Source organism: Mercenaria mercenaria, chromosome 3 (assembly GCF_021730395.1).
Source record: "Mercenaria mercenaria strain notata chromosome 3, MADL_Memer_1, whole genome shotgun sequence".
NCBI classification, from domain to species: Eukaryota; Metazoa; Mollusca; class Bivalvia; order Venerida; family Veneridae; genus Mercenaria; species Mercenaria mercenaria.
In genome coordinates this window covers 15,344,472-15,370,762 of record NC_069363.1, presented here as the reverse complement: position 1 = coordinate 15,370,762, position 26,291 = coordinate 15,344,472, and the positions used below count along the sequence as shown (strand labels likewise).

The window sequence follows — 26,291 nt, the reverse complement described above, 5'->3', positions numbered from 1 at the left end:
TACATCATAGCTGTGATGTAACATGTTACACTGTAAGGATAAATCATAGCTGTGATATATCATGCTACACTGTAAGGATAAATCATAGCTGCGATATATCATGTTACACTGTAAGGTACATCATAGCTGTGATATATCATGTTACACTATAAGGATAAATCATAGCTGTGATATAGTGTGATATATACACAGTAGGGATAAATCATAGCTGTGATATATCATGTTACACTGTAAGGATAAATCATAGCTATGGTATAACTTGTATGAAAGATCATAGCTGTGAAGTAACTTTTATGGTGAATAATTGCTGTGAAGAAAGTTTATGGTTAATTTGATTTTTTGAAGTAACTATTACCCTAAATCAGAGCTTTCAGTAGTATACACCCAGATCATTGTTTCAGATGTAACAGCATCCATTAGCAGAGTTTTCTTTTGAGGGTAGAAGTTGCATACACTTGAATAATAAGACCTAAATTTTTGCTTGAGTCCTCCTTTTGTTTCCACTTCTACTTTTATGTGAATGAACAACTGGAATTAAAGTGACCTTTTTAAAGTGTTTTATACAAGATGGCACTCGAAAATCTAGGTACTTGACAGAAAATTTGGTCAAATTAGGCTCAGTTACTTGTTGTTTTTTGTTATGTAAGAATAAGGTAATTTTTATTGTGTATTGTTATGCTTGTTACCATATAAATTTGTTGTTTTATTACTATTGCATAGCAACTTGATACTGTTTAAAAAATAGGACAGTTCTAAAATTGACAGGTCATGTTGCAATTTGTTTTACTATAAGTAGTTGGATTACAGACAAAATTCCTCCCTCCTCCCTCCTTGGTTTGAACAAGACTGGCAAAATCAGCACAGGGAAAGTCAAATTTAGCCCTTTCATATATTTTTCAGTTAAAAAAAACAGATAATTATCACATTAAAAAATTCATGTTTGTTAATTTTTGTAATTATAAAGTTCTTATTGGTAGGTGAAGTTGGGGGGATGGTTTTGTCCCACTTTATGAAATTGAGCAGCTTTAGGTGCCCACCCACACTGGAAATAATGCCTGGAGGGGCACCTGGGGTATTCCTCTGCCATGAAAACCATATGACCTATAATAGTGTTGGTGTGATATCAAACCCAAACAAAAAAAAACCTAATAAGGTGTCAAGTTATCCTGTCACAGATATACTTCATTCAAAGTATGGGTCACTTTAGAGAAGTAAGCTGTCATAATTCCAACATTATTCCCATATGTAAAGTTTATTTTAAGCAAGATTTCTTTATATATACATGTATTTTTTGTATCTATTTTATTTTGCAAACATGCGTGATAGTGTATATTGTAGTAATATGTGGATCTAAGCAAGAATGTTATTTATATAAAAGATTATCATGCATTTTTTTAAGTTTGCTTCAAATGAAAAAAAATGCCTATAACTCAACTTAGAGATAATTGTTACATGATTCCTTATGTAAATGGCCTGGCCGTAGTTTATGCTGTTGAATCAGCACTATATGTTATTGGGCTCAAATCAAAACTTAAAGAAAAAAAAAATGAATATACCTAATATCATTAATATCATGTAATTCATGTAATAAAACCTTATTCTAACACGACCAGCTAATAACCTACATACTTACAGAGCAAAATCTATCTTGGGTTATTCTGCAATAAACCGACCTTGAACTGTGCTGCGCGCGCACCTTGTTTTGGCTAAATACTACGGCATAGCATGCAGTTGTGATTTACATTTGATGAAAATACTCCTCTGATTCTGGTCTAAAGTTATTTGAAGTTAGTCGTGTTAGAAACGTAATAAGAAGTATCTGAATAAGGTTTATCATAGAGTAACCCTTGTTTGTCGTTCTTATGCATAGAAATATACCAAATGAACTTCAAACTCCTGTTATTCTATGATAAACCAAATTTTGATACTTATTATTTCTTAAATAAATGGCTTGCTGGTCAGTAGGAAAACCTGTTTATCCTCAGTCCTTGAGACCTTGAGCAATAGTTGAAATGTAGATGAGTGTTCCATTCTTAATTAAAATTTACATTTAAAATTTTTTATCTGGTAGTAAACCATTTTGATCACTTAATGATATTTTCATTCAAAAGCATAACAAAGGGGTATATGTGGATGTAGGTGTATAGCTATGCAGGACCATGTGCATTTTGTTCAGTGCATCTATATAGATGGGACCATATGTTCCTAGATTTGTATTCCTATAAGAAAAAAATAGTTTAGACACTTTCACACCTAGAACAGTTTATGAGTGACTGATTTTGCTGTGCAAATGGTTTATTTTGTACTAGAATTCAATAAATCTTGTTTTAAGACTGGCAGAATGGGTGGAAGTTACAGCGGTTCTTTTAATGCTTTAAGAATGAGCGAATGAGCCTGTTGTTTTGAAATGGAATTATTTAGCATTTTCAGAACTTTTCTGTTTATAACTTAAAGAACAATGATAAAAAAAGATTGTAGGATATGGCTAGATGTGTCTTTCAGGTTTTTTACTAGTTTGCCATATAAAAATCCTTTACCGGCGTTTTATAGCCAGAAATAATTATATTGTTAAGGTCAGAGGTCCGAATCTGTAGTGCAGTTTTCTTTGTGTCACTTTGATATCATTTGTTGTTTCTAGGCACAAAAGGCATGTAATGAAATATCAGTATATTTGGTGAATTATGAGCAAGAGCCACTGATATATTAAATTTGAAAGTAAAAATGAATTTTAAAAAAAAAGTCTGGGAAGAGAAACTCCATTCAAGACATTTGAAAACATACACAAAACTTGGGCTTGCTTGTTTTTTGCATTTATACTTCCAAAGTATGCCTAGGCATTTTACATATAGATTTTTTTTTTGTGAATGTTAGTAAAATTTGTGAAATATTTGCTATCATCACACACACTACTTGTGTACACTTATTTCATGTATGTCTGTATAGCAATAGAAAATTTCATTCTATTACCAAATTTGTTTTATTTGTTTGTTTTGAATATCAGTCCTTCATCCTGTTCAGATCAGTTCTCTTTGAGGGGTCTCCACGCCCAAGCTGTTAATGTAACTGATTTCAGATCACTTGTCTCTCACACCTTTATAGTGTTCTTGGATGGTAAAAAGTCTTGCCTAGGTTGTTGCCCTTGTCTGAAGAAGGGTGTTGACATGCTGGGGTGCTAAGGATGGTTATCAAACTTCACTAAGATATGGTAAGAACTGCTCAAGTCAGAGAGGTAACAACTTTAGTGAATGCCACCTACTGCTGCAGTGTTCCAGTAATACATCCTGTTTCACAGGTCTTCAGTGTTTGTTTTCTTTACAGATAAAGTTGAACTGAAAGATTGTTTTGTGAATAACTTGCAATGTTCTAAAATTTGACACCACAGAGATTTATTGGTGGAAAAGGAAATCTTACACATGTTTAAGCACACCCTTCACCATAATAACCAGTATTTAACCTTTACCAAAAGTGTCGGTTAGTACCCACCTAGATTCCTTGTCCTTTTACAAATACAACTTCCCCACATGGATCAAAGCTGATAGATGAATGTTTAGAGATAATGTCTACTGTGGAATCCACAGAGAAAATCATCCTTGCCCCAAACAGAACTCCAAATCTTCAGTGTAATGCCCTCTGTATTAAGCTAGCAAGATTAGTAGTGTTATATTCTGACTGTACTCCACCTTTGAAGCTGGATTCCAGTAGCTTCAGTTAATGGTTTGTAACTGTTTCAAGTATACATTATAATGTGTTGGTCTGCTCACTATAGAGGTAAAGTTCACCATGGAAAGTTTGAGAAAAAAAAAATTCTCACTGAATCTTGTAAAAAAGTACAGCGATGTTCAGAAAGCAATGTTTTTTCCTCTCATTTTGGAGATGATAATTATCGTTATGATATTTAACTTGACTGACTGTAAGAAATACTTTTTGATATCCGTAAGACCTAGTTTTTTTCTACACATCAAATATGTTAAAGTTTAATTTGACCTTCACCTTTGAAAAAAAAAAAACATTGCCAGTCATTAGAGTCGTAATGCTGTTAGTCCAAAATGTTTTCTAGTTATTGATTGGAAACCTCTTAAACAGTACTTTCTGAACTCGTGCACATTCATTTTTTATATTTGGCCATCTCACCAGAGTAATATGAGCTACATGTTTCAAATGTCAAACTGATGATTTTTAGAAATTTTTTGGAAGATTTTCCAATGTACAATCAAGTAACCCCTGGGGCGGGGCCAGTTTTACCCGGGGGTCATGATTTGAACAAAGTTTGTAGAAGTCTACTAGGCAATGTTACATATCAAATATCTAAGATCTAGGCTTTCTGGTTTATTTTTAGCAAATTTATAAAGATTTCCCTATGTACAATCAAGTAACCCCTGGGGCTGGGTCAGTTTGACCCTGGGGGTCAAGATTTGAACAAATTTTGTAGAGGTCCACTAGGCAATGCTAAATGTCAAATATGTAAGCTCTAGGCCTTCTGGTTTATTTTTAGAAAATTTTGAAGATTTTTCTATGTACAATCAAGTAACCCCATGGGAAGGGGTCAATTTGACCCCGGGGGTAATAATTTGAATAAATTTTATAGAAGTCTATTAGGCAATGCTACATGTCAAATATCTAAGATCTAGGCCTTCTGGTTTATTTTTAGAAAATTTTTGAAGATTTTCCTATATAAAATCAAGTGACCCCTGGGTCAATTTGACCCCGGGGGTAATGATTTGAACAAATTTTGTAGAAGTCTATTAGGCAATGCTACATCATACATGTCAAATATCTAAGATCTAGGCCTTCTGGTTTATTTGTAGAAAATTTTTGAAGATTTTCCTATATAAAATCAAGTGACCCCTGGGGCAGGGTCAATTTTGACCCCGGGGTCATGATTTGAACAATTTTAGTAGAGGTCCACTAGGCAATGCTACATGTCAAATAACTAAGCTCTAGGGCTTCTGGTTTCTGAAAAGAAGACTCTTTAAGATTTTCCTATGTAAAATCAAGTGACCCCTGGGGCGGGGTCAATTTTGACCCCAGGGTCATGATTTGAACAAAATTTGTAGAGGTCCACTAGGCAATGCTTCACACCAAATATCTAAGCTCTAGGGCTTCTGGTTTTTGAGAAGAAGATTTTTAAAAAATTTTCCTTTTGGTTGCCATGGCAACCAGAGTTCTGCACAGAATTAAATTCTTTGAATAATTTTTGTAGAGCTTCACCCAAGGAACATTCCTGTGAAGTTTGGATGAAATTGGCCTAGAGGTTTATGAGGAGATGTTGTTTAAAGTAAAAGTTTACGGCTGGACGCTGCACGCCGGACGGCAAACGATCAGAATAGCTAATAATCAAAAAAGGGTGGTCTTTTATATAAAAGGATAACAGAAAAAAGGTATATCAATCATTTTATTAGATTTCATTGTAAACAAGTATACCACTTAACAAAACTATAAAATATGCATGCAATATAATGTTGTAGATATGTCAAAACTATAGCACATAATAAAGACAGACCACAAACAAACTTTTAAAAAAAATTTGCAAGAGATTAAACAGTGTTTTACATCGCACATCAAAATAAACCACAAAAGTAAAAGAATGTGTCTTACAATTTGGAAAGTTACCTTACCTCATTTTTTCACTTTAAGAAGACCTGAAACACTTTTATCTAAACTAAATGGATTGATCCTATGCAGAACCTATTTCATTCTAATTTTCAGATTCGTCAAAAAATTGGGCTTCTTGCTTTGCATTTCAAATATTTCTACTGGTTGTAATGAAAAATTAAATGTAAAACAAGATCTCGTAACACACGAAATGCCCCTCTTGATGCATTCAGTAACTGCACAAGGAACAGAAATTTTTTGGTCACTGTTCACTGGACATTTGACGTACTGACCTCAAATCCATAATTATGGGTCATAAGTGACCTCCGTATCAAATGTGATCTAAAACCAAAAATTCTCTAGTTATTTGGCAAAATTTTTTTACTGTTCTGGGTCAATGTGACCTTTGACCTATTAATCTCGAAATCAATAGGGGTCATCTGCTGGTCATGATCAACCTCCCTATAAAGTTTCGTGATCCTAGGCCCAAACATTCTCAAGCTGTCATCCGGAAACGGTTAAACTGTCCCCAGACACTGTGACCCTCACCTCAAAGTAAATAGGGGTCATCTACTGGTCATGACCAACCACCCTATCAACTTTCATTATCCCAGGCCCAAGCATTCTTTAGTTATCTGGAAATCGTTGACCTGTTCTGGGTCACTGTGACCTTGACCTTTGACCTACTGAACTCAAAATCAATATGGGTTATCTGCTGGTCATGATCAACTAAGTTGAGTACTGTGAATCTAGGCCCAAGCGTTGTCAAGTTATCATTTACCGAGTCACTGTGACCTTGACCTCTGACCTACTGATCTCAAAATCATTAGGGGTCATCTGCTCATTATGACCAACCTCCATATCAACTTTCATGATCTTAGGCCCAAGGGTTCTTGAGTTATCATCCGGAAACTGTTTTAACTGTTCCAGGCCTATGTGACCATGAGGGGTCATCTGCTGGTTATGACCAACCTCCCTATCAACTTTCGTGATCCTAGGCCCAAGCATTCTTGAGTTATCATCCAGAAACCGTTTAACTGTTCTGGGTCACTGTGACCTTGACCTTTGACCTACTGATCTCAAAATCAATAGGGCTCATCTGCTGGCTATGACCAACCTCCCTATCAACTTTCATATCATAGGTCCAAGCGTTCTTGAGTTATCATCCAGAAACCAATTGGTCTACTTACCAATATACTGACCTACCGACCAACATCTGCAAAACAATATACCCCTCCTCCTCCTCCAAAGAGGGGCATTAAAATGAACAAGAGGGCCATCATGGCCCTGTGTCGCTCACCTGAGTACCATTGCTCAAAATGATACGATTGTTCAAACCAATCTCATTAGAAGCTGCTAAGGTGTATTCATTTAGATAAAAAATAAAGGAGGTAATTTGTCATAAATTCAGTATGTATCTTTTGGGTTTTACGGGCGCACCAACACAGTATAGGTTATATGGCGCTAAACAGGACTACAAATTTTGATGTATCTTCACTGATGGTCCAAGTCCATCTGTTGACATTAATGAAATTTCTGATCAGTATCTACATTAGTTACGCAGATATACCCATTTTAATTTGAAACAAAGGGAGGTAATCTGACATAAAATCAGTCCATAGTTATCTACCCTGATTGTCTCAATCCAACTAATGACAATAATGAAATTTCAAATAAGTCCTATAAGGACTTACTGATATAAATCCATTCTGATTACAATCAGGGGAGGTAATCAGATATAAAATAACTCTGGAACCTACGATTGGATCTGACAGGTTCGTCATGGAATCCAAGATTTATTGTTGTTGAAGATATTTTGGAAGTTTGTATCAAATCAAACCATAAATGAAGCCTCTAGATGGCTGCAAAAGCCATAATAGCAAATTTTGGACCTTTAAGGGGCCATAACTCTGGAACCCATGATGGAATCTGGCCAGTTCAAGAAAAGAACAAAGATCTTGTGGTGATACAAGTTGTGTGCAAGTTTGGTTAAAATCAAATCATAAATGAAGCTGCTATTGTGCAGACAAGGTAAAATAGCTAATTTTGGCCCTTTCAGGGGCCATAACTCTGGAACCCATTAAAGGATCTGGCCAGTTCAAGAAAGGAACCGAGATCTTATGGTGACACAAGTTTTGTGCACGTTTGATTAAATTCAAATCATAAATGAAGCTGCTATTGTGCAGACAAGGTCAAAATAGCTAATTCTGGCCCTTTCAGGGGCCATAACTCTGGAACCTATGATGGAATCAGGCCAGTTCAAGAAAGGAACCAAGATCTTATGGTGATACAAGTTGTGTGCAAGTATGGTTAAAATAAAATCATAAATGAAGCTGTTATTGTGCAGACACGGTCAAAATAGCTAATTCTGGCCCTTTGAGGGGCCATAACTCCGGAACCCATTATGGGATATGGCCAGTTCAAGAAAGGAACCAAGATCTTATGGTGATACAAGGTGTGTGCAAGTTTGGTAAAAATCAAATCATAAATAAAGCTGCTATTGTGCAGACAAGGTCAAAATAGCTAATTTTGGCCCTTTCAGGGGCCATTACTCTGGAACCCATAATGGGATCTGGCCCATTCAAGAAAGGAACCGAGATCTTATGGTGATACAAGTTGTGTGCAAGTTTGGTTAAAATAAAATCATAAATGAACCACTATCGTGCAGACAAGAAATTGTTGACGGACGGACGCACGCACAGACGACGGACGAAGGGTGATCACAAAAGCTCACCCTGTCACTGTGTGACAGGTGAGCTAAAAATGCCAAAAAAAATTAAATTTTTCAGTTCAGTTCAGTTGAAAAGAAATTGTATTGTAAAACTGAGAAATATAAATCTGAAAATTAATCCTACACCAAAACTCAAATCAAACTTTAAAAGCTGCCATCTAAACTTCTACAAATGAAGGACAAAAGTGGAGATACCTCCACATCAATCCATTTTGGGACTCTGAAGAAGAAAATATTGCAATGCAAAGTGGCATTTTTCACTAAACATGAATCACCAATAATTTGTTGGAAGTTCCATGATGTCTTTGAAACATGAAAATTACTTCAGAAGATTTCTTCTTTAACCCTGTCTTACAGCTGCAATTTATGAACCTTGTCTCACAGCTGTATCTGCCTGATATATATTAACCCTGTCTTACAGCTGTAATTTATGAACCTTGTCTCACAGCTGTATCTGTCTGTAATATATTAACCCTGTCTTACAGCTGTAATTTATGAACCTTGTCTCACAGCTGTATCTGTCTGTAATATATTAACCCTGTCTTACAGCTGTAATTTATGAACTTTGTCTCACAGCTGTATCTGTCTGTAATATATTAACCCTGTCTTAAAGCTGCAATTTATGAACTTTGTCTCACAGCTGTATCTGTCTGTAATATATTAACCCTGTCTTACAGCTGTAATTTATGAACTTTGTCTCACAGCTGTATCTGTCTGTAATATATTAACCCTGTCTTACAGCTGCAATTTATGAACCTTGTCTTATCGCTGTTATGTTCTAACACCATCTTAAAGCTGTAGTTTATTAATCTATGAAACATGAAAATTACTTCAGAAGATTACTAACTCTTTCTAACAGCTGTAATTTATGAAATTTGTCTTGCAACTGTAATTAATTAAGATGTATTTGCAGCTGAAATTTATTAACCCAGTCATACAGCTGTGATTGATTATGGGCTTTGTGTTACAGCTTAATCTATTGACCTGATATGACACAAACAGATATCTAACTAGAATTACAACAGGTTGTTGTTGTTGTACACTACTGACCAAGTTTGGTGAGGGATCTGAAGAATTTACTGACCAAAGCTATTTCCTTCACTATAGCAGATATCTATGAAACAAGGAAAATTTGTGGAAATGCTTCTTACAACAAAATTTTACTCTTACAGTTTTCCTTTTTTACATATTAGAGTAACATAAAGGCTAAGTAAGGATGCTACAGGCCAAGTTTAGTGAAGATCCATATTGTGACACATCAGAAGTCATTTCATTATTCATGTGGCTTACTCTTTGACTTGGCAAACTGTTCCATTATTAGAAATAAAGGACAGTCAATACTGTATTAATGCAATGACCTTGGTGTTTGAACATAGTCCAAAAAAAAGTCTGCATTTCAAAACTTCTGTTCAATAAATTTTTTGCCTTTCCATTGAATACCTTTCCATTGAATACTCTTAATTTTTACCATCATCTTAAGCGAATGAAATTTTATCAATGTTCTGCATATGATGACAACAGACACAAAAATCAAACAGGTGTGTTTCAGCAAGTTGAATTTATAATTAGTAAATTTCTGTACAAAACAAATAAAAATGTGGCAGCTACTGTTGCAAAAAATTTGTAACTGTACCTTAACAGGGATGTACAATTAAAAAGCATGTCCAACTCCACTTTAACTAAAACAAATGTTTTCTCGCACTTAAATACAATAAAGCACTGATCACTCAAGACCACAATGGGATGAGCAAAAAGCCCATTTATTCAAGGTTCCGAGCTTTTCACACATAGAAAATATGTGGAAAGCCTGGGACCTGAGTAATTGCTGGTAACAGCCATTTCTGTTTGAAAGAGCAGTGCTTCACTGTCATTACTAAAGGCAATGAAAATCTTTTTACTGCCTTATGGAACAATACTGTCAACTTAGAAAACAAGTGCATTATGAAATCATTTATTTGTCCGGCAAGAAATTCCGTGGTTTTGGTAAAACAGATCATTTCAAGGGGATATGAACTGATGTATTTTAACTTTTGAACATCGAACAAATGGGTAGTTTACCTGCTCATTGGGATTAAACTACGGATTGACTCAACCATGAAATCCAGGAAAATTAGTCCCACAAAAATATTAATAATTTCACAGTGATTCTTCACATTAATGGACTCTACTGAACCAGGCTAAATTACAAACAACATTTATAATACCAACACTTCTGCTCTAGAATCACTGCAAGCCAGCAGTAAATTCAAAGTGAAAATTGCACATGAACATAGTTAAACACACTAACACATATAATTGTATTAAATGAAACATCACAAAATTGCACTCTTTAATATTTATCAGAATTTCTCTAATCTCATAAATCTTAGATTAAATCTTGTCACATGAAATATCCTTGCAAGTCTTCTACTGACTTGACTAAAAAATACTTTGCAGTAAGATATATCAAACAGGGGTTGACAATCCCAATTGCTCCAAGCAACTGTTACAATTCCATTAAGACGTAAATACTTAAGTAAATCTTCAACCCCATGAAATGAGGCAATGAGCACAAAATTATAACGTATGCTGAATGAAAATACAAGATGTGCCCGTGAAATGAGGGGACAAACATACACTTCCACTAATTAACCCAAGTATTTTTTCCGTCTCTGAAATATCTGTTCTTACAATACTTTAAACAGCAGACAAATTTTCAAACTTCCAAATATTTTTCAGGCTATTTATGGTAGAGGAAGACCTAACCTGTGTGGAATCAGTGGAATGCCTTTCTCACTCTTCGCAAGGTTTTGAATCAACAGCCTTGAAGGGCAAGTGATTCAAAGACAACAACCTCAATGACTCGGCAAAACAGAGGCCCCATGTTGCACAAGTGTAATTTACTGTACTTTACCCAATGAGAAAGTACATAACAATTATCTTATTTTGTGTGCGTGTGTGGTCGGGTTTAACGTCTTTTTCAACAATTTTTCAGTCATATAAACGACTGGTCATATTTTATGGAGAAGTGCTTGTTCTGAGGTGTCAATAACCAATGTTATATAAATAATTAATGAGTAAAAACCTTATTCTATCAAAATAAAATAATGCACAATACCAGCAAAAGTAAACAAAAATTGTCAACAAATATACCTAGTATCCAAAATATATTTTCATATAACAGTTTATAAGTAAATAAAGTACTGGTATAATACTAAATAAGTTACAACAAGAGGGTCATGATGACCCTGGATCGCTCACCTGAGTAATATGAGCTACCTGTTTTCAAATTACAAACTGATGCTAAAATATTAAGAAAGTCAGTAGGTCACATTCATGGTCAATGAAATTCAGTTATATTCGATGTGCAAAACTGTGTATGTCATCCAAATTTAGAGGCTGTATCTTAAAAAACAAGAAAGCAGGTCAAGGTCACAGTCAAGTGACATCATATTACTATAACTAAACAGTCTTGGAAATAGGATCAGATAATCATTTAAGTATTTTTTGTATATAAATCATATAATAACTAAATGACCCCGGGACGGGACCTCATTTGACCCCAGGGGCATAATTTGAGTAATTTTGGTAGAGGACTACTTGGCAATGCATCATACCAAGTATCAAAAGCTTAGGTCATGTGGTTTTAGACAAGAAGATTTTTAAAGTTTTTTTTCCTATATAAGTCTATATAATACTTGGGACCCCCAGGGAAGGGCCTCTTTTCACCCCAGGGGTACATTTTGAACAACTTTGGTTGAGAACCATAAGACAATGCTACAAACCAAATATCAAAGGCTTAAGTCTTGTGGTTTCAGACAAGAAGATGTTTTACATTTTTTCCAATATAAGTCTATGTAAAACCTGGGACCCCCGGGGCAGGGCCATATTTGACCCTCGGGGGATAATTTAAATAATCTTGGTAGAGGACCACTAGATGATGCTATAAACCAAGTATCAAAGCCCTAGGCCATGTGGTTTTGTACAAGAAGATTTTCAAAGTTTTCCCTATATAAGTCTATATAAACCATGTGACCCCCAGAGTGGGGCCATATTTGACCCTAGGGGGATAATTTGAACAATCTTGGTAGAGGACAACTAGATAACATCGATAGACATCGAGCAGTCACAAAAGCTTACCATGGGCCTTTGGCTCAGGTGACGCTATTCAGTCAGTAAATTTTCAGTGAACACCCCTTTGAATCGTAAGTGGTACTGCCCAGACTGAATGACGGACCAGTCCATTTTAGAAATTTAGCATGGTAAAGGTTAAGAACTGGAATATGTTCACTTGGTAGAATACTTGTGATATATCGCCAACTTGTGACATGTGTAGTGCTATTTGTAACAATAAAAACTCAGGCCTAAAATTTCGTAATATGGACAATAAGCAAATATAGCGAAAAAAATTCCCCTGTAAAAATTTCTGACTTTACAGCACACAGAACAGCTATAGTGTGTACTGCTGTAAACATGCAGAATAAATAGTGTATATACATAAATTAACTGGAAAGTAAACAAACCATTAATGCACTAAATGATTATGAAAAAAAGAATGGAATCACACAGGAGTATAAACTAAATACTGGAATGATTAAGTAATATATCAGAATATAGCAACAAATGTTAAATGGGGTAAAACATAACATAGCAATTGTACAATAATAACTCAGTAGTAAAAAAAAATTAGGCCCTGCCAGTTATTTTCAAAGACAAGAAACAAAAGAGCCATCAAAGATGCTCAGTTGAGCAGTGCTTAAAAGCTGGTTTAATTTACATACCGACAGTTTTTTTTATGCACTCTGCAAGCGGTTTTTGATGCACAAGTTTGAATCCATTTGATCAAACGTCATTAGACTTACCCATAAAAGAGAAGTTATGACAAATTATCAAATGAGTTCTTGACTATTAAAAACAAAGGAAGTGAATTTTAGAAAAATGAAACCTATTTACTGTTGTAACCTTTTTGAACTCATCACCTAGTTATATATATTGAAAGATCAAAATATATTTCACCAAGTGAACATTACATGCAGTATTTTCATGTGTGGCTCTGTGGTGTTCAGGAGGGAAATATATTACATGTAAAACAAACACTTATTTTTATTTCATGATTTCCAATGGTTTTAACCAATTAATACCATTTTACTCACACAATGTCACATGCATTGTGTTGTGACGTTACAGTATCTATGCTGGAAATTTCTAGATTTCTTTCACATTTTATTATAGTAGAGTGTGTTATCTTTATGTTCTTGTAGGCATTCATATACATCTATATCTTTTGCAAAGAATTTCTGACAATTTATAATTCATATTCTTTCGCATCCAAGTGTACAGTACCAGTGAAAAAAACAATTTGATTTCACTGATATATTCCAGTATTTCATAGAAAAGAATAAAATAAAAAATTATATATAATGACATTATTTGGAAAGCATTAGGATTATACTGCTAGGTAAGAAGATCAACTAATCAAGTATATAATTACATAACTGCAACAGTGACCTTGACCTCGGAAATATCTCTTAACTATTTCACTGCACAGATATAAAACTGATAAATAAACAACAAGACCCAAAGGTAGTTTTTGAACACAATTCTAAATGAAACTGTCACATATCTAGGGAAATGAGTACACTTTCTTTGAAGTTTAGAAAGTGTTATATAATGGTACAAGGATTTGTAGACCTATGCATATCTAAATGTTTATTCAAGTTTTTTCCGGCAATTTATAGGGAAAGAATGAGCACATTATATAAATGTAAATCATCAGACTACTTCTGTAAGAATGCTGAGCATGCATCTGCAAAAACAACAAATATTCTGTCAGCTTTTTGTCTGTTAGGTTAAACATTATTGGTCATTATGGTAACTTTCCAGCTTTTGATGGTGGAAGAACACCAAAACCCCCCATCCTAGCAACCTTCTGCAAGCCATCTGAATGGCTACCATATTTTTTTCAAGACAAAAAAGTCCATAAAAAGATATTAACTTTAGAATGTTGTATACATGAAGTTACATGTACGTAGAAACAAATCTTCTCATGAATAAATTTAAGAGTAACTGACAGAACCCTAACTATCAAACTAATTTAGACATTTCACATATATATTCAACTGTGTGTAATTAAAACAGAACATGATTTATCTATAACCAACTTTAGTGGACAAACACTTTGGCTGTCAGTACTAAGTCTATTTCCATAGCATATAGATTTATGTACATCAATATCTAACAAATAAATATTAAATTAATTGAAACAAGATATTTTACATCTCAATGCCCACACAAACACAGTCCTTATCTACTGACAAAAAGAAATAACGCTAAAAATCTAACGTTTATCATTCGGCCATACCAAACTTGATCCATTTTAGTTTCTGCATCATTTTTGGAAAACTACCTACCAGGCAGAAGCAAACAAATTTTGATAAAAATCTAACTATATAAAGGTAATGTTATACCACTCAATGTACTTCAATATGGACATAAGTAAATTTACAACTTTAACCTTCAAGTGTGATCTTGGACTGGGACTTAGTGTGCACTCTGCCAGTGTGATCTTGGACTGGGACTTAGTGTGCACTCTGTCAGTGTGATCTTGGACTGGGACTTAGTGTGCACTGTCAGTGTGATCTTGAACTGGGACTTAGTGTGCACTCTGCCAGTGTGATCTTGGACTGGGACTTAGAGTGCACTCTGCCAGTGTGATCTTGGACTGGGACTTAGTGTGCACTCTGCAAGTGTGATCTTGGACTGGGACTTAGTGTGCACTCTGCCAGTGTGATCTTGGACTGGGACTTAGTAGTGCACTCTGCAGTGTATCTTGGACTGGGACTTAGTGTGCACTCTGCAAGTGTGATCTTGGACTGGGACTTAGTGTGCACTCTGTCAGTGTGATCTTGGACTGGGACTTAGAGTGCACTCTGCAAGTGTGATCTTGGACTGGGACTTAGTGTGCACTCTGTCAGTGTGATCTTGGACTGGGACTTAGAGTGCACTCTGCAAGTGTGATCTTGGACTGGGACTTAGTGTGCACTCTGCAGTGTGATCTTGGACTGGGACTTAGTGTGCACTCTGCAAGTGTGATCTTGGACTGGGACTTAGTGTGCACTCTGTCAGTGTGATCTTGGACTGGGACTTAGTGTGCCTCTGCAAGTGTGATCTTGGACTGGGACTTAGTGTGCACTCTGTCAGTGTATCTTGGACTGGACTTAGTGTGCTCTTGCAATGTGTGATCTTGGACTGGGACTTTAGAGTGCACTCTGCAAGTGTGATCTTGGACTGGGACTTAGTGTGCACTCTGCCAGTGTGATCTTGGACTGGGACTTAGTGTGCACTCTGCCAGTGTGATCTTGGACTGGGACTTAGTGTGCACTCTGCAAGTGTGATCTTGGACTGGGACTTAGTGTGCACTCTGTCAGTGTGATCTTGGACTGGGACTTAGAGTGCACTCTGCAAGTGTGATCTTGGACTGGGACTTAGTGTGCACTCTGTCAGTGTGATCTTGGACTGGGACTTAGTGTGCACTCTGTCAGTGTGATCTTGGACTGGGACTTAGTGTGCACTCTGCAAGTGTGATCTTGGACTGGGACTTAGTGTGCACTCTGTCAGTGTGATCTTGGACTGGGACTTAGAGTGCACTCTGTCAGTGTGATCTTGGACTGGGACTTAGAGTGCACTCTGCCAGTGTGATCTTGGACTGGGACTTAGTGTGCACTCTGCAAGTGTGATCTTGGACTGGGACTTAGTGTGCACTCTGCAAGTGTGATCTTGGACTGGGACTTAGTGTGCACTCTGCCAGTGTGATCTTGGACTTGGACTTAGAGTGCACTCTGCAAGTGTGATCTTGGACTGGGACTTAGTGTGCACTCTGCAAGTGTGATCTTGGACTGGGACTTGGTGTGCAATCTGCTAGTCATCTTGATATGGTTAAGAACTGATGCTAGTTCTATGAAATTCCTTCTAATGGCTAAGAACCAGCGGTTTAGAAGAAACTGAGTGGACACAAAATTAAGCCATTTGGTGTCTGACCTCCAAGTTAGACCTTGAACTTAGTGGCCCATGTGTTCTGTATGTCATCTTAATGAAGTAAAGAATAACTGATTCTAGTTATATCAAAAACTTCAAAGCAGATTAGACGATATAGAGTGGACACAATGTATAGCTTCTTGTCTTTGGACATAGTGACCTGGGTTGTGCACTCTGATTGTCTTGGACAGGTTAACAAATGATGCAAGGTTTCACAGCAGTAAAGAAGATATGGAACAGACAAAACTGAAGAACTGACCATTGAACATGCGTGACTCCAATACAGCCCCATTACATTTAAAGAAGTACTGGTTTTTCGACCAAACAGCCGATGAAGTTCCTTTTCAAGAATGCCACAGATTCAATTTGGTATGGACTTACCCATATGAGAAAACTGATACAGAACAACAAATCCTATAACAACAATATATTTCATCATTATCCCCCATAAACCTCATGGCAACAAAAGGCCATGACCTACTTGCTGTGGTATCAAGGTCATGACCTTTCACCACAAGGTCGTACTAACACTGCGACTACTTTCTGACATGTGGTAAAATAATTTGTCAAAAACAAAACAAATGACATGGAAGAAGAGAGACAGACTTGGAAACATTAGCAATAAAATAATTGACTGAAAGACATTCAAAAAGATAACACCATCAATATAGCCACCCATCAGATCAACTTGCTCCAGAATTTTCTATAGTTACACACAGAATTAATTCTAACTGCCGGAAATGTACATCACATATACTAACATATTACCTGTCCTTCCAAGAAAAAGCTAATTCCTTGTTATTTTGTATATAACAAAAAAACAACAACATTTTACTGCATCTTATATTTACCAAAGAAAAGTTTAAACAAACATCATTAAGCCACAAGCTACTATAGACTTTCAACACATTCAATACAAGTACAAACCCTATAATTATGTATGTTATTTCTGGTAATAAAACATAACCTATTTTAAAAGATTTTAAAAATTACACTTATTTCCCATATATCAATGATGATAAAACAGTTGTAATACAGCAGATCAATATATATCAAACAAAACAATCCTTTCATTTACCTGGGATAAATTTGTACTTACATAAACATTTACATATATTTGGATTTCATTCAAATCTGAATACTGTACGCTAGCATATTCCATTTATCTTACCAAAATTCTGACATTTAAAACAAATTTAATTTCAGATTTTAGGTGTACGTAAAGTTAACTCCATAAAATTTTCTTACTATTTTTTGCCACATAAACATTACATAAACTTGCAAATGTATGATTTTTATTATTGTCTATGCTTCAAAAGGAGCAAGTGTTCGTTTTCAAAAGCATTCTCTTACATAAAATCATCCAACACTCTGCATAAGTAATTATACACATTTCATGCAGATTTCCATTTATTTTGTTACTTCTCCAGGTATGAACAGATTTAGCATCAAACTATAATCTTTATCATGATACTAAAAAGTAATTTTACTATTGACCTTATTGACATTATAGGATAAATCCCGTTTTCCAGTATTAGCCACCACTAAATACCCGTTTCCGGTTTTACAGTGAGGGGGGAGGGGTATCAGCCATTACGCTAGATAGCGGTAGTGTTTAGTATCATCCTTTTTTCAAGGTTTAAACAAAGAAAATTAAAAAAAGTATTGCAGATTATCATAAAACATTGCTGTAATTAAGATGCAGCAAAAATATCCCAAAAGCTTACTTTATTTTTGAAATCTTACCTTTTATTCTACGGTGTCACTTCCGTAGCTTGATAGTGGTGGTGTGAAATTATTCGCATTATTCAAGGTAAACAAATTATTTGTATAAAAATTTTGTTGTCGAGGTCGTAAAATAGTATATTCATTGTGAGAAAGTAAGAATTATCCTTAATGCTCATCTTCTGGCAAAAATAATCGCTAATATTGTACACTGTCGCTATTTAAGTTAATCTCGCCAACCCCCACCGTCCCTTTTATGGAAATACCGGAGGACGGGATTTATTCTATAATGTCGATACGGAGAATAGCAAATAAATACTGATAACTGACACAAGATCTGAATCTGTTTAGTTACTATTCCTTTAACAAAACTTATTTCCACAACCAATGTTAAGTTATCTGAATATAAGTTTATTAACAAATGTTCATATATCTACTACCGTAACCATGCAATGATACATCAAACTAGATACTACTTGACCTAGCATGTTAACTGTATGTCTTAGTTTACATGGGTCTAGTACCTTCACCAGTAAACCCCATCTAGATCCTACTTCATATCACTATTGTTGATTGGTCAATATTCCACAAATACTTGTAAATAATGCCACTAGTGAATTCAAAGCATTTGTGAATACTTATCTGTATCATGTCCTAAAACACAAACACATTTTGTTTATTCTTAATGCCACAAATGAGGCTGCTAAGAAAACTGCTAAATAATGTCTGCACTTACATAAGCCAGTCTATACATTATTCAGGATGCCTATAGGAGAGATCGTGTTTGTACACAAATCTGTTGTATATTCTATTTTTAGAACTGATAAGACAAAGATCGGGTGGGCAGACGCCGAGCGTCCATGTTTTTTTGTTAACAGTGATGTTTTTCTAATGGCTTAAACTTTCTTAAAATACAAATAATATCAATAATTTTTTTTTTCAATGGAAAGAATATAAAACAAGCAATTTATTGATAACTTTTAATCATTATTTCGAAATAAAATGGATTAATTATGAACGCTTAACTTACAGTGTTTTTTCTAAAAGTTTGGAGCATCGCTACGCCGCTATTAAAGTCATATGTCATTTAAAACGGTTATTCATTTTCAAAAGATATTTGAATAAGAAAATATGAAAATCGTAAGCATTTCAAAACTTTTTGAATTTTTAAAATCCATAAATGAACGAAGAAGTTGTTAAAAATTGAAAATTCCGATCCCATACACAAACGATGTAAAACTATTTTGTTTTACCCACCACCAGATAAACAGGTGTTGATGCGTGACGTCAGGGTGATCACTCCTATCAAACAATCAGCAAACAACTTGATTTTTTCACTGACAGATAGACTTGTTGCATTTCTTCTGTGGACGATCCCTGAATTTGTTAAGGATAATTTTTATCATCACTGCACACCCAATTTAAGAAATGGAGCATGATGTCGATGGTTCCAGATAAATATATGGGAGTAAATCAAGCACATTCCCAGGAATTCACTTAAAATACTTCAGTCCACAGACCATGAGGAATTTCTCTATGAAGATTTCAGAGTCGAGGACGGCTATATGAGCAGCTCTGCCTATAATAGTGTTGGCTGTACTAGGTAAGGCATGGAACACGTCATAGCGTATCAGTTTACACTTTGGATTGTTCACTATTGGCTGTAAAATGTTTGCAACCATTTCAGCATAAACAGACCCTGTAAGTACAATATTGAAACAATCAACGATAATTTGGTTAATGAACATATATATCAATTTCTAAAATTATAGATGGACTCCATCTTTCCTCTATCTTTTCATACAGGACCTCTAAAGTTTTAAGATTTACCCTATGAATTTACCCCAAAATAAATCACCCTAAAATTCTGTTTATTTCATCATAACATTTGGCCAGTATATTTTTTAAAAAGATAAATGATTAAGATGTATCTTTTGAGACAAAACAACTTACATATCTATGTAAAGAAACCAGAAAAAAATTGCAAAAGTTACATTTTCCCCCTTGCTATTGGTCTTTTAAATGTTACCTAAACATATGTATTCGAACGAATGAGAGTGATTTTAAATACTGGAACATATGTATCATGAGATGGCTAAATAAATCAGTATAAACTAAAAATAATACCTAATCCACTACTCTCTCTTTGAGCTGCTTTACACATCTCTATCCTGGAGGAATGATATGGGACATATCTATCCTGAGACGATCCCACAAGTAGGACATGACGGAAAAACTCCAGACCTGAAAATGTCCAGTAATTCAGACATGAAATTGCCAGTAATTTTCCTATACAGTTTTCTAGATTCAGTAGTTTTTTTTCTTGTAGAGTTCTGTTTTGGAGATGAATTTCAAGAAGATATGAAATAAAGAGAATCAAATACTTGGGTCAATAAAACCATTTTAAAATCATCTATATTCCTGAGGGACTATTTTTTGTGGATTTCTAGATTACATTGATCCAGGAAATTAAATCCCAATGAAACAAGAGCTGTTGGAAGGACAGTGAGCTCAACTATTCAAAAATGTTAACCAAGATATCATTATTTTCTTAGTGTGAGAAATATATACAAAAAAATTCAGGATGTGTGTATAATGGAGGTGAAGTAGTATAAGGAAATCTAAGAAACAATGCTAGATATAAGTAATTGTGAGAAATAGAAAAAAAATGTTTTGGAAGCAATGTTGGGGTATAGGGGTACTAACACAGCCTGGACAAGGAAAACTGCACCAAGTTTTGACCTTTGACCTCTAAGTATGACCTTGACCTTTAAGCTACCAATCTGGTTCTTGCACTCGACACATCATGTCATTGAGGCAAATACATATGCCAAGTTATTTTTACTTTGACAATAGGACATGACCTTGACTTCTAAGATACCAGAACCTAAACTATCAAAAGTCTTACCATTACTAATACCAACCCTTATTTAAAGTCTGATGATAAAAGGATCCATGGTTAAGAAAACATAGTGAAACTGAGAGGCTTGCCATGAAACTTTAACTTGAATGCAATGGTGACATCAATGGTGATGCCAGGGCCAGTACAGTTACACTCCTTATTCTCCGGATAGTCGAGCTAAAAACATATCTCCCATTCATCTTTAAAATATAAAATCAATAAACACATGCCTCTTGAAAACAGCTTGTTTCACTAGAAACACAAACTTGCATGTCCATGAAATCACATGATTTTACAATAATAGGTAATCTATCAGGATTCAGGTTTAGTATTTTACCAATATTGTTTAATACAGGTAATTTGACTCTACAAGACAACATATCATCTACTTAATGCAAATAGTCATTAATCGCACTGACCAGAAGAACATAAGCACTTACTGCCCTGTGGTGTTGACATTATCAGTGAACGGAAAAGTTCACCTAAGTCATGTTTATGAAAAATGAAGCAGGAAGGTTTTTAGGAAAACTGTGCTTGCAATAAAATATGAACATAGAGCTACAAAACTGCACTGTTACAAAACATACTGAATACCCCACCTGGTTTCTGGCTGAGTTTGAACAGAAATGACTGTCTAGGATCTACACCATCTTTAAGGGACAGCTGAAGCAGAGAACCAGACTTCTTCCATTTCTGCATAAACCACATACCTGTAAAAGTTAAGATCTTATTTTTAAATTTAACTGTATATGGTGCCAGATATTGTAACAGCTTAGGAAGTTTTTATAAATGTACATTCTTTGTCCTTCTTTCCAAATTTCAGACTCAAACATTAACTTCTTGGATGATAAAAAGACTTTTCAATATATTTAACTGCAGAGAGACTAGCAAAAAGTGCCACAAATCAATCAAAGTGTATGTTAATTAATCAGCACAAAAACAGACTTCTTTTATGGCCAAAAAATGTCGAAACAGCTAAATTTTTACATTCTGGACAATAAAATATTTCTGGTATTTCACAGATTTTGAACAGAACCCCTGCTAATTAGGAATCATTTTAATTTTTTAGGGGGTTTGTCACACCAACACAATTATAGGTCACATGACCCCAGGTGCCCCTCCATGCATTATTTCATCACGAGCGGGCACCTGGGTAGAACCACCGACCTTCCGTAAGCCAACTTGAGAATCATTTTAATACATGCACACTAAAACAGATGAACAACAAAACTACCAACCATACAGTTACACTGCACTAAATTAACCTTATGTTAATGATTTATTTGAATGTCAATGTTAGTTGACTATACATGAACCATTCATGGTTTGCCAATACGATGATTGATCAACCACATCAGCATAAATTGATTGATTTTACTTCCAAGTTATCCGTTTCACCTACATCTGCATCTGACTAAAATTAATGTCCTAACATAAACGCACAAAAAGGTCTGAACCAAATTTGACATAAATACCAGTAGTATGAAAAAACAACCTTGGTAGGATTTTTCAAACATTTTAAATATACAAAATAGCATTAAAACAAACCCATATTGACAAGCCCGCTATTGTTGTAGAGTGTGCCAAGGTGTGGTCCAGACAGCGACAGGAAGGTATATAGTTTAGGTAGCAGCGGGATCATCTCTACATTTGTCAGTGCTGATCTAATAATGATGGTTCCTAGGGAATGACCAATGAAACTGCAAAGGAAATCAACAATTACTCCATATATAAATTGCCAGTCTATAGTTTAAACTACTGACTGATCTTAAGTTCTAAATCTTGTTGGGCTAATGTCAAACCTTGAAGAAAACAATATGAAATTTCTGATGTTATGTAATAAAACATTTAGTGAATTGATTGCCGGTCAATAGTCATAACTATGCTCCTTTGGACAACTGACCAGCATGCCATCTAATAAATACTTTGCTTTTCATATGAAGTTCACTATTTATTCCTGTTCCTATTACAGTAACTGTACATGTTAGCAACAAGAGCCTATAATTTGAAAAACTTTGGATATATTGATGTATTCAGAATAAAGAATGTGGAGCATGTTTGGTTCAGGCAAGACATATCTGAAACATTAGGACATTCAGTCACAACTGGGCAAATCATGTCCAACAATTTAGATCTTAATGAATTATCTTGCAGACGAAAAATTTCCCTAACTCAATATAAACAAATAAAGTGTATGAGGCTGTTTTATTTGAGAAATTTTCAAACAGAACTCATTATTAAAGATATTAAAGATTCTTTTAATTTCGACTTGATTTTGAGATATCAGACGACTTTACATTGTATATGTTTCACGCTGAAACACCCAGAATATCTTAATTATACAACCTCGTATGATACTAATCCTGATATTTTTCAGAGAAAGCAAAACTGATTTTGCTTCATAGTAACTACACAAGATCCAAAATTGCTTTACAATGATATTTACCTCCTCAGCATAAAGTCAATGACTGCATTGACATAAATGAACATTTAGACACTTTTTGGGACCGAGGTGACAATATGTCCATATCTAAGTGAAACAAGCATACCTGAGCTTTGCAACTTTTAGAGAATACATCTCTATATGATGTAAAACTTCATTAACCAATCGCTGCGTCATGACCTCAAAGTCAGCAAACGTGTCTGTCTGATTTCTTTCTGACATCAGATACTCCAATCTGTACCCAGGTAATGCCATTTCCATGTATGTTTTCACTAAGCGTAAATCAGCACTGTTTCCTGAGACAAAATAATAATCATTATGAAGGCTGATATATAAGTTTGCTATATAAATACTTTTAAGTATTACAGACAAGTAAAGACCATTGTTTCAACAAATCTCAATATACATTATAATAGGACTTATGCCTCACAGATTCTACTTTAGGTCATATTGCAACATTCCTGCTAGTGATGGTGGAGGAAGACCCGAGGTGCCACTTGCGGCATTATTTCAGATATTGGCAGGTACCTGGGTAGAACCCCCGACCTTCCATAAGCCAGCAGGATGACTTCCTGAAATAAAACAGTTCTATACCCAAACTGAGGTCTTCAACCCACAGCAGTAAGGGCAAGTGTACCAGATGATTGATTTTAATCTTTTTTTGATTTGGTCTTCAAACAAATGTATGTTTATAATTCTGAAATAACCCCATCCACTAAGGCACTCAATGAACTATGGACCATAAAATTGTTGTTAAAAGTGCATACCATCAAGTCCATGTACACAGACAATAAGGTGGCAACCATCCTGATTTTCATCCTCTGTACTGTCTGGAACATGGAAATATGGAATCTGTGATGCCAATGTTGGACATTCGCTGTAATATAGTAAAAAAAAATCACTATCTGAATAAAACGTTTCTGCAACCTTATTCTTTAAAAGAAACTTTGTCTAGCATGCACAATATCAGTGTTATAATATGTGAGTTGTGCTGTTTAAAAAGATGTTTTTGGTTTTAAATCTTTTGTTTTAAGCAGCACAGTAGCATTTCAACTACATAATAACTTTAAACTAAATCAGACTGTCAACTTGAAATTACATCTACAATGAATAATCAAATCTCTTACAGACAGTTTCAGTGTGATAATTACATTAAAATTATTTTTTTAAAAAACCCTGGAAAGTGAAATGCTAAGAGAATGGAAAAGAAGAGCTGTCACAGGAGACAGCGCGCTCAACTATTTTGATGCTGGATAGTGAAACTGGGCACATCTGAGGAAGCTGGAGCTGTCACTAGTGTTTAATGACTCCAATAAGAATGAAGATTCTGGACAATAGCTCGAGTCTGTGTCAAAAGTATTAAGTAATAAGAGAGATAAAGAACATTAAATAAGTATAATTCTAAGCAAAAAGGGGGATAATTCATGAAATATTGGTGCAAGAGTGATTTTTGTGTCATATGATGTGGGTGCTGATGTGGAATAACAACTTCAAGAAATTCTAAGTAAAAAGGGGGGGATAACTAATGAAGTATTGGTGTGAGAGTTATGGCCCTTGTGCCATATGATGTGGGTGATGATGAGGAATAACTATTTTAGGTTTGAAACAAATCCATCAATGAATTATAGAGATAATGTGAAAGTGCATCAAAACCAAAGGACGCTGAGGCTGAGGCCGGGTAGAGTAGGACAGCTCTCCATACTTCGTATAGTCGAGTTAAAAATGTGTAAAAGGTTAACACACGTATATATATGCTGCATATGAAATTTCACTCTGAAAACACTTCAAGCATATAGAAAACATTCTTGTGATATAAAACAGACAGTATAAATCAAACTATTGTATTGAATATGATTTACGCAGATGTAACATTTTCCGAGAGGAAGTTTTTAAATTAATCTTAAAGAATATATACCAAACAAATGGACCACCTGATCTTCACTGTTTCACCTTGAATATTATGTTAAGACAAACTTGGTCATGGAAGGTAACAATGGTATTTCTTATGAAATAAGCAAAGTTTGATGAAGATCGTTTCTAATATTAATGTTATTGTATTATTTGAACTACTAGCCTAGATTTTATGTCAATCTGACCAAATTTCACAAATGCCATTGATTCAATTAAGAAAAGGTAGACAATGTGACCTCTAGCTTCATAATAAGTTTTCTTCTGTGTAAAGGCTTTTTTATCATCTGACTTTCTGAACTTGTTTTTGCCCACAGCTGACTTAAAATCTAATCTAATCTAGATTTAATATAGGTAAAATTCTGACTAGGTTTCATATAAATGTTGAAAATATGACTGATATAGCGTTCAAAAGATTTTTGGATGTTTTCGCTTAGTAACACAGATTTAGACCCCTTAACAATCAACTTAACCTAAATTTTATTAAGACTAACATCCTGACCAGATTTTATGTAAATATTGCCGAAATGTGCCCTCTGGAATGTTAACAAGGGTGTTTCTATGATCTGATCTAGTGACCTTTTTTTTTGTGAACCCAGATGACCAACTTTTAAACTAGGCCAACACTTAAAACAAACAAACATTTTGACATTCTTTCATAAAGTTAATGTACAGATCACAGGCCTCTGTAGTGTTAACAAGGGTTCTCTAATATCTGGCCTAGTGACCTAGCTTTTTACCATTTCACATTTGACTTAAATTCCTTTAATACAGGTATCATATAGAAACATGGCCTCTAATATGCACAATTTGTTTTCCATGATTTTAACCTACTGATCTACTGTTTGATCAAAGATAACCCAGTTTTGAATCTGATCTAGTCTTCATAAATACAAACATCCTGACTTAATTTTATACAGATCAGGTAGGAAATATAGCCTTAAGAGTGTTATCAATGTTTTTCTATTGACAGAGTG

At 34.9% G+C, this 26,291-nt stretch overlaps 1 protein-coding gene across 2 annotated transcripts in view; it reads right to left on the bottom strand.

Moving 5' to 3' along the window:
• Positions 1-16,352: 16,352 nt before the first annotated feature.
• Positions 16,353-26,291, bottom strand: part of LOC123525904 (protein FAM135B-like) — a 64,428-nt gene continuing 54,489 nt past the window's right edge. For both annotated transcript variants that reach the window (XM_053537908.1, XM_053537909.1), the window contains 6 exons: positions 24,174-24,283; positions 23,513-23,702; positions 22,512-22,663; positions 21,563-21,673; positions 20,189-20,305; positions 16,353-19,760 (listed from right to left, as the gene is read on the bottom strand). In XM_053537908.1, coding sequence (XP_053393883.1) covers positions 19,555-19,760; positions 20,189-20,305; positions 21,563-21,673; positions 22,512-22,663; positions 23,513-23,702; positions 24,174-24,283 — 886 coding nt within the window. In that variant the 3' untranslated portion in view covers positions 16,353-19,554. The remainder of the gene's footprint in view (positions 19,761-20,188; positions 20,306-21,562; positions 21,674-22,511; positions 22,664-23,512; positions 23,703-24,173; positions 24,284-26,291) is intronic.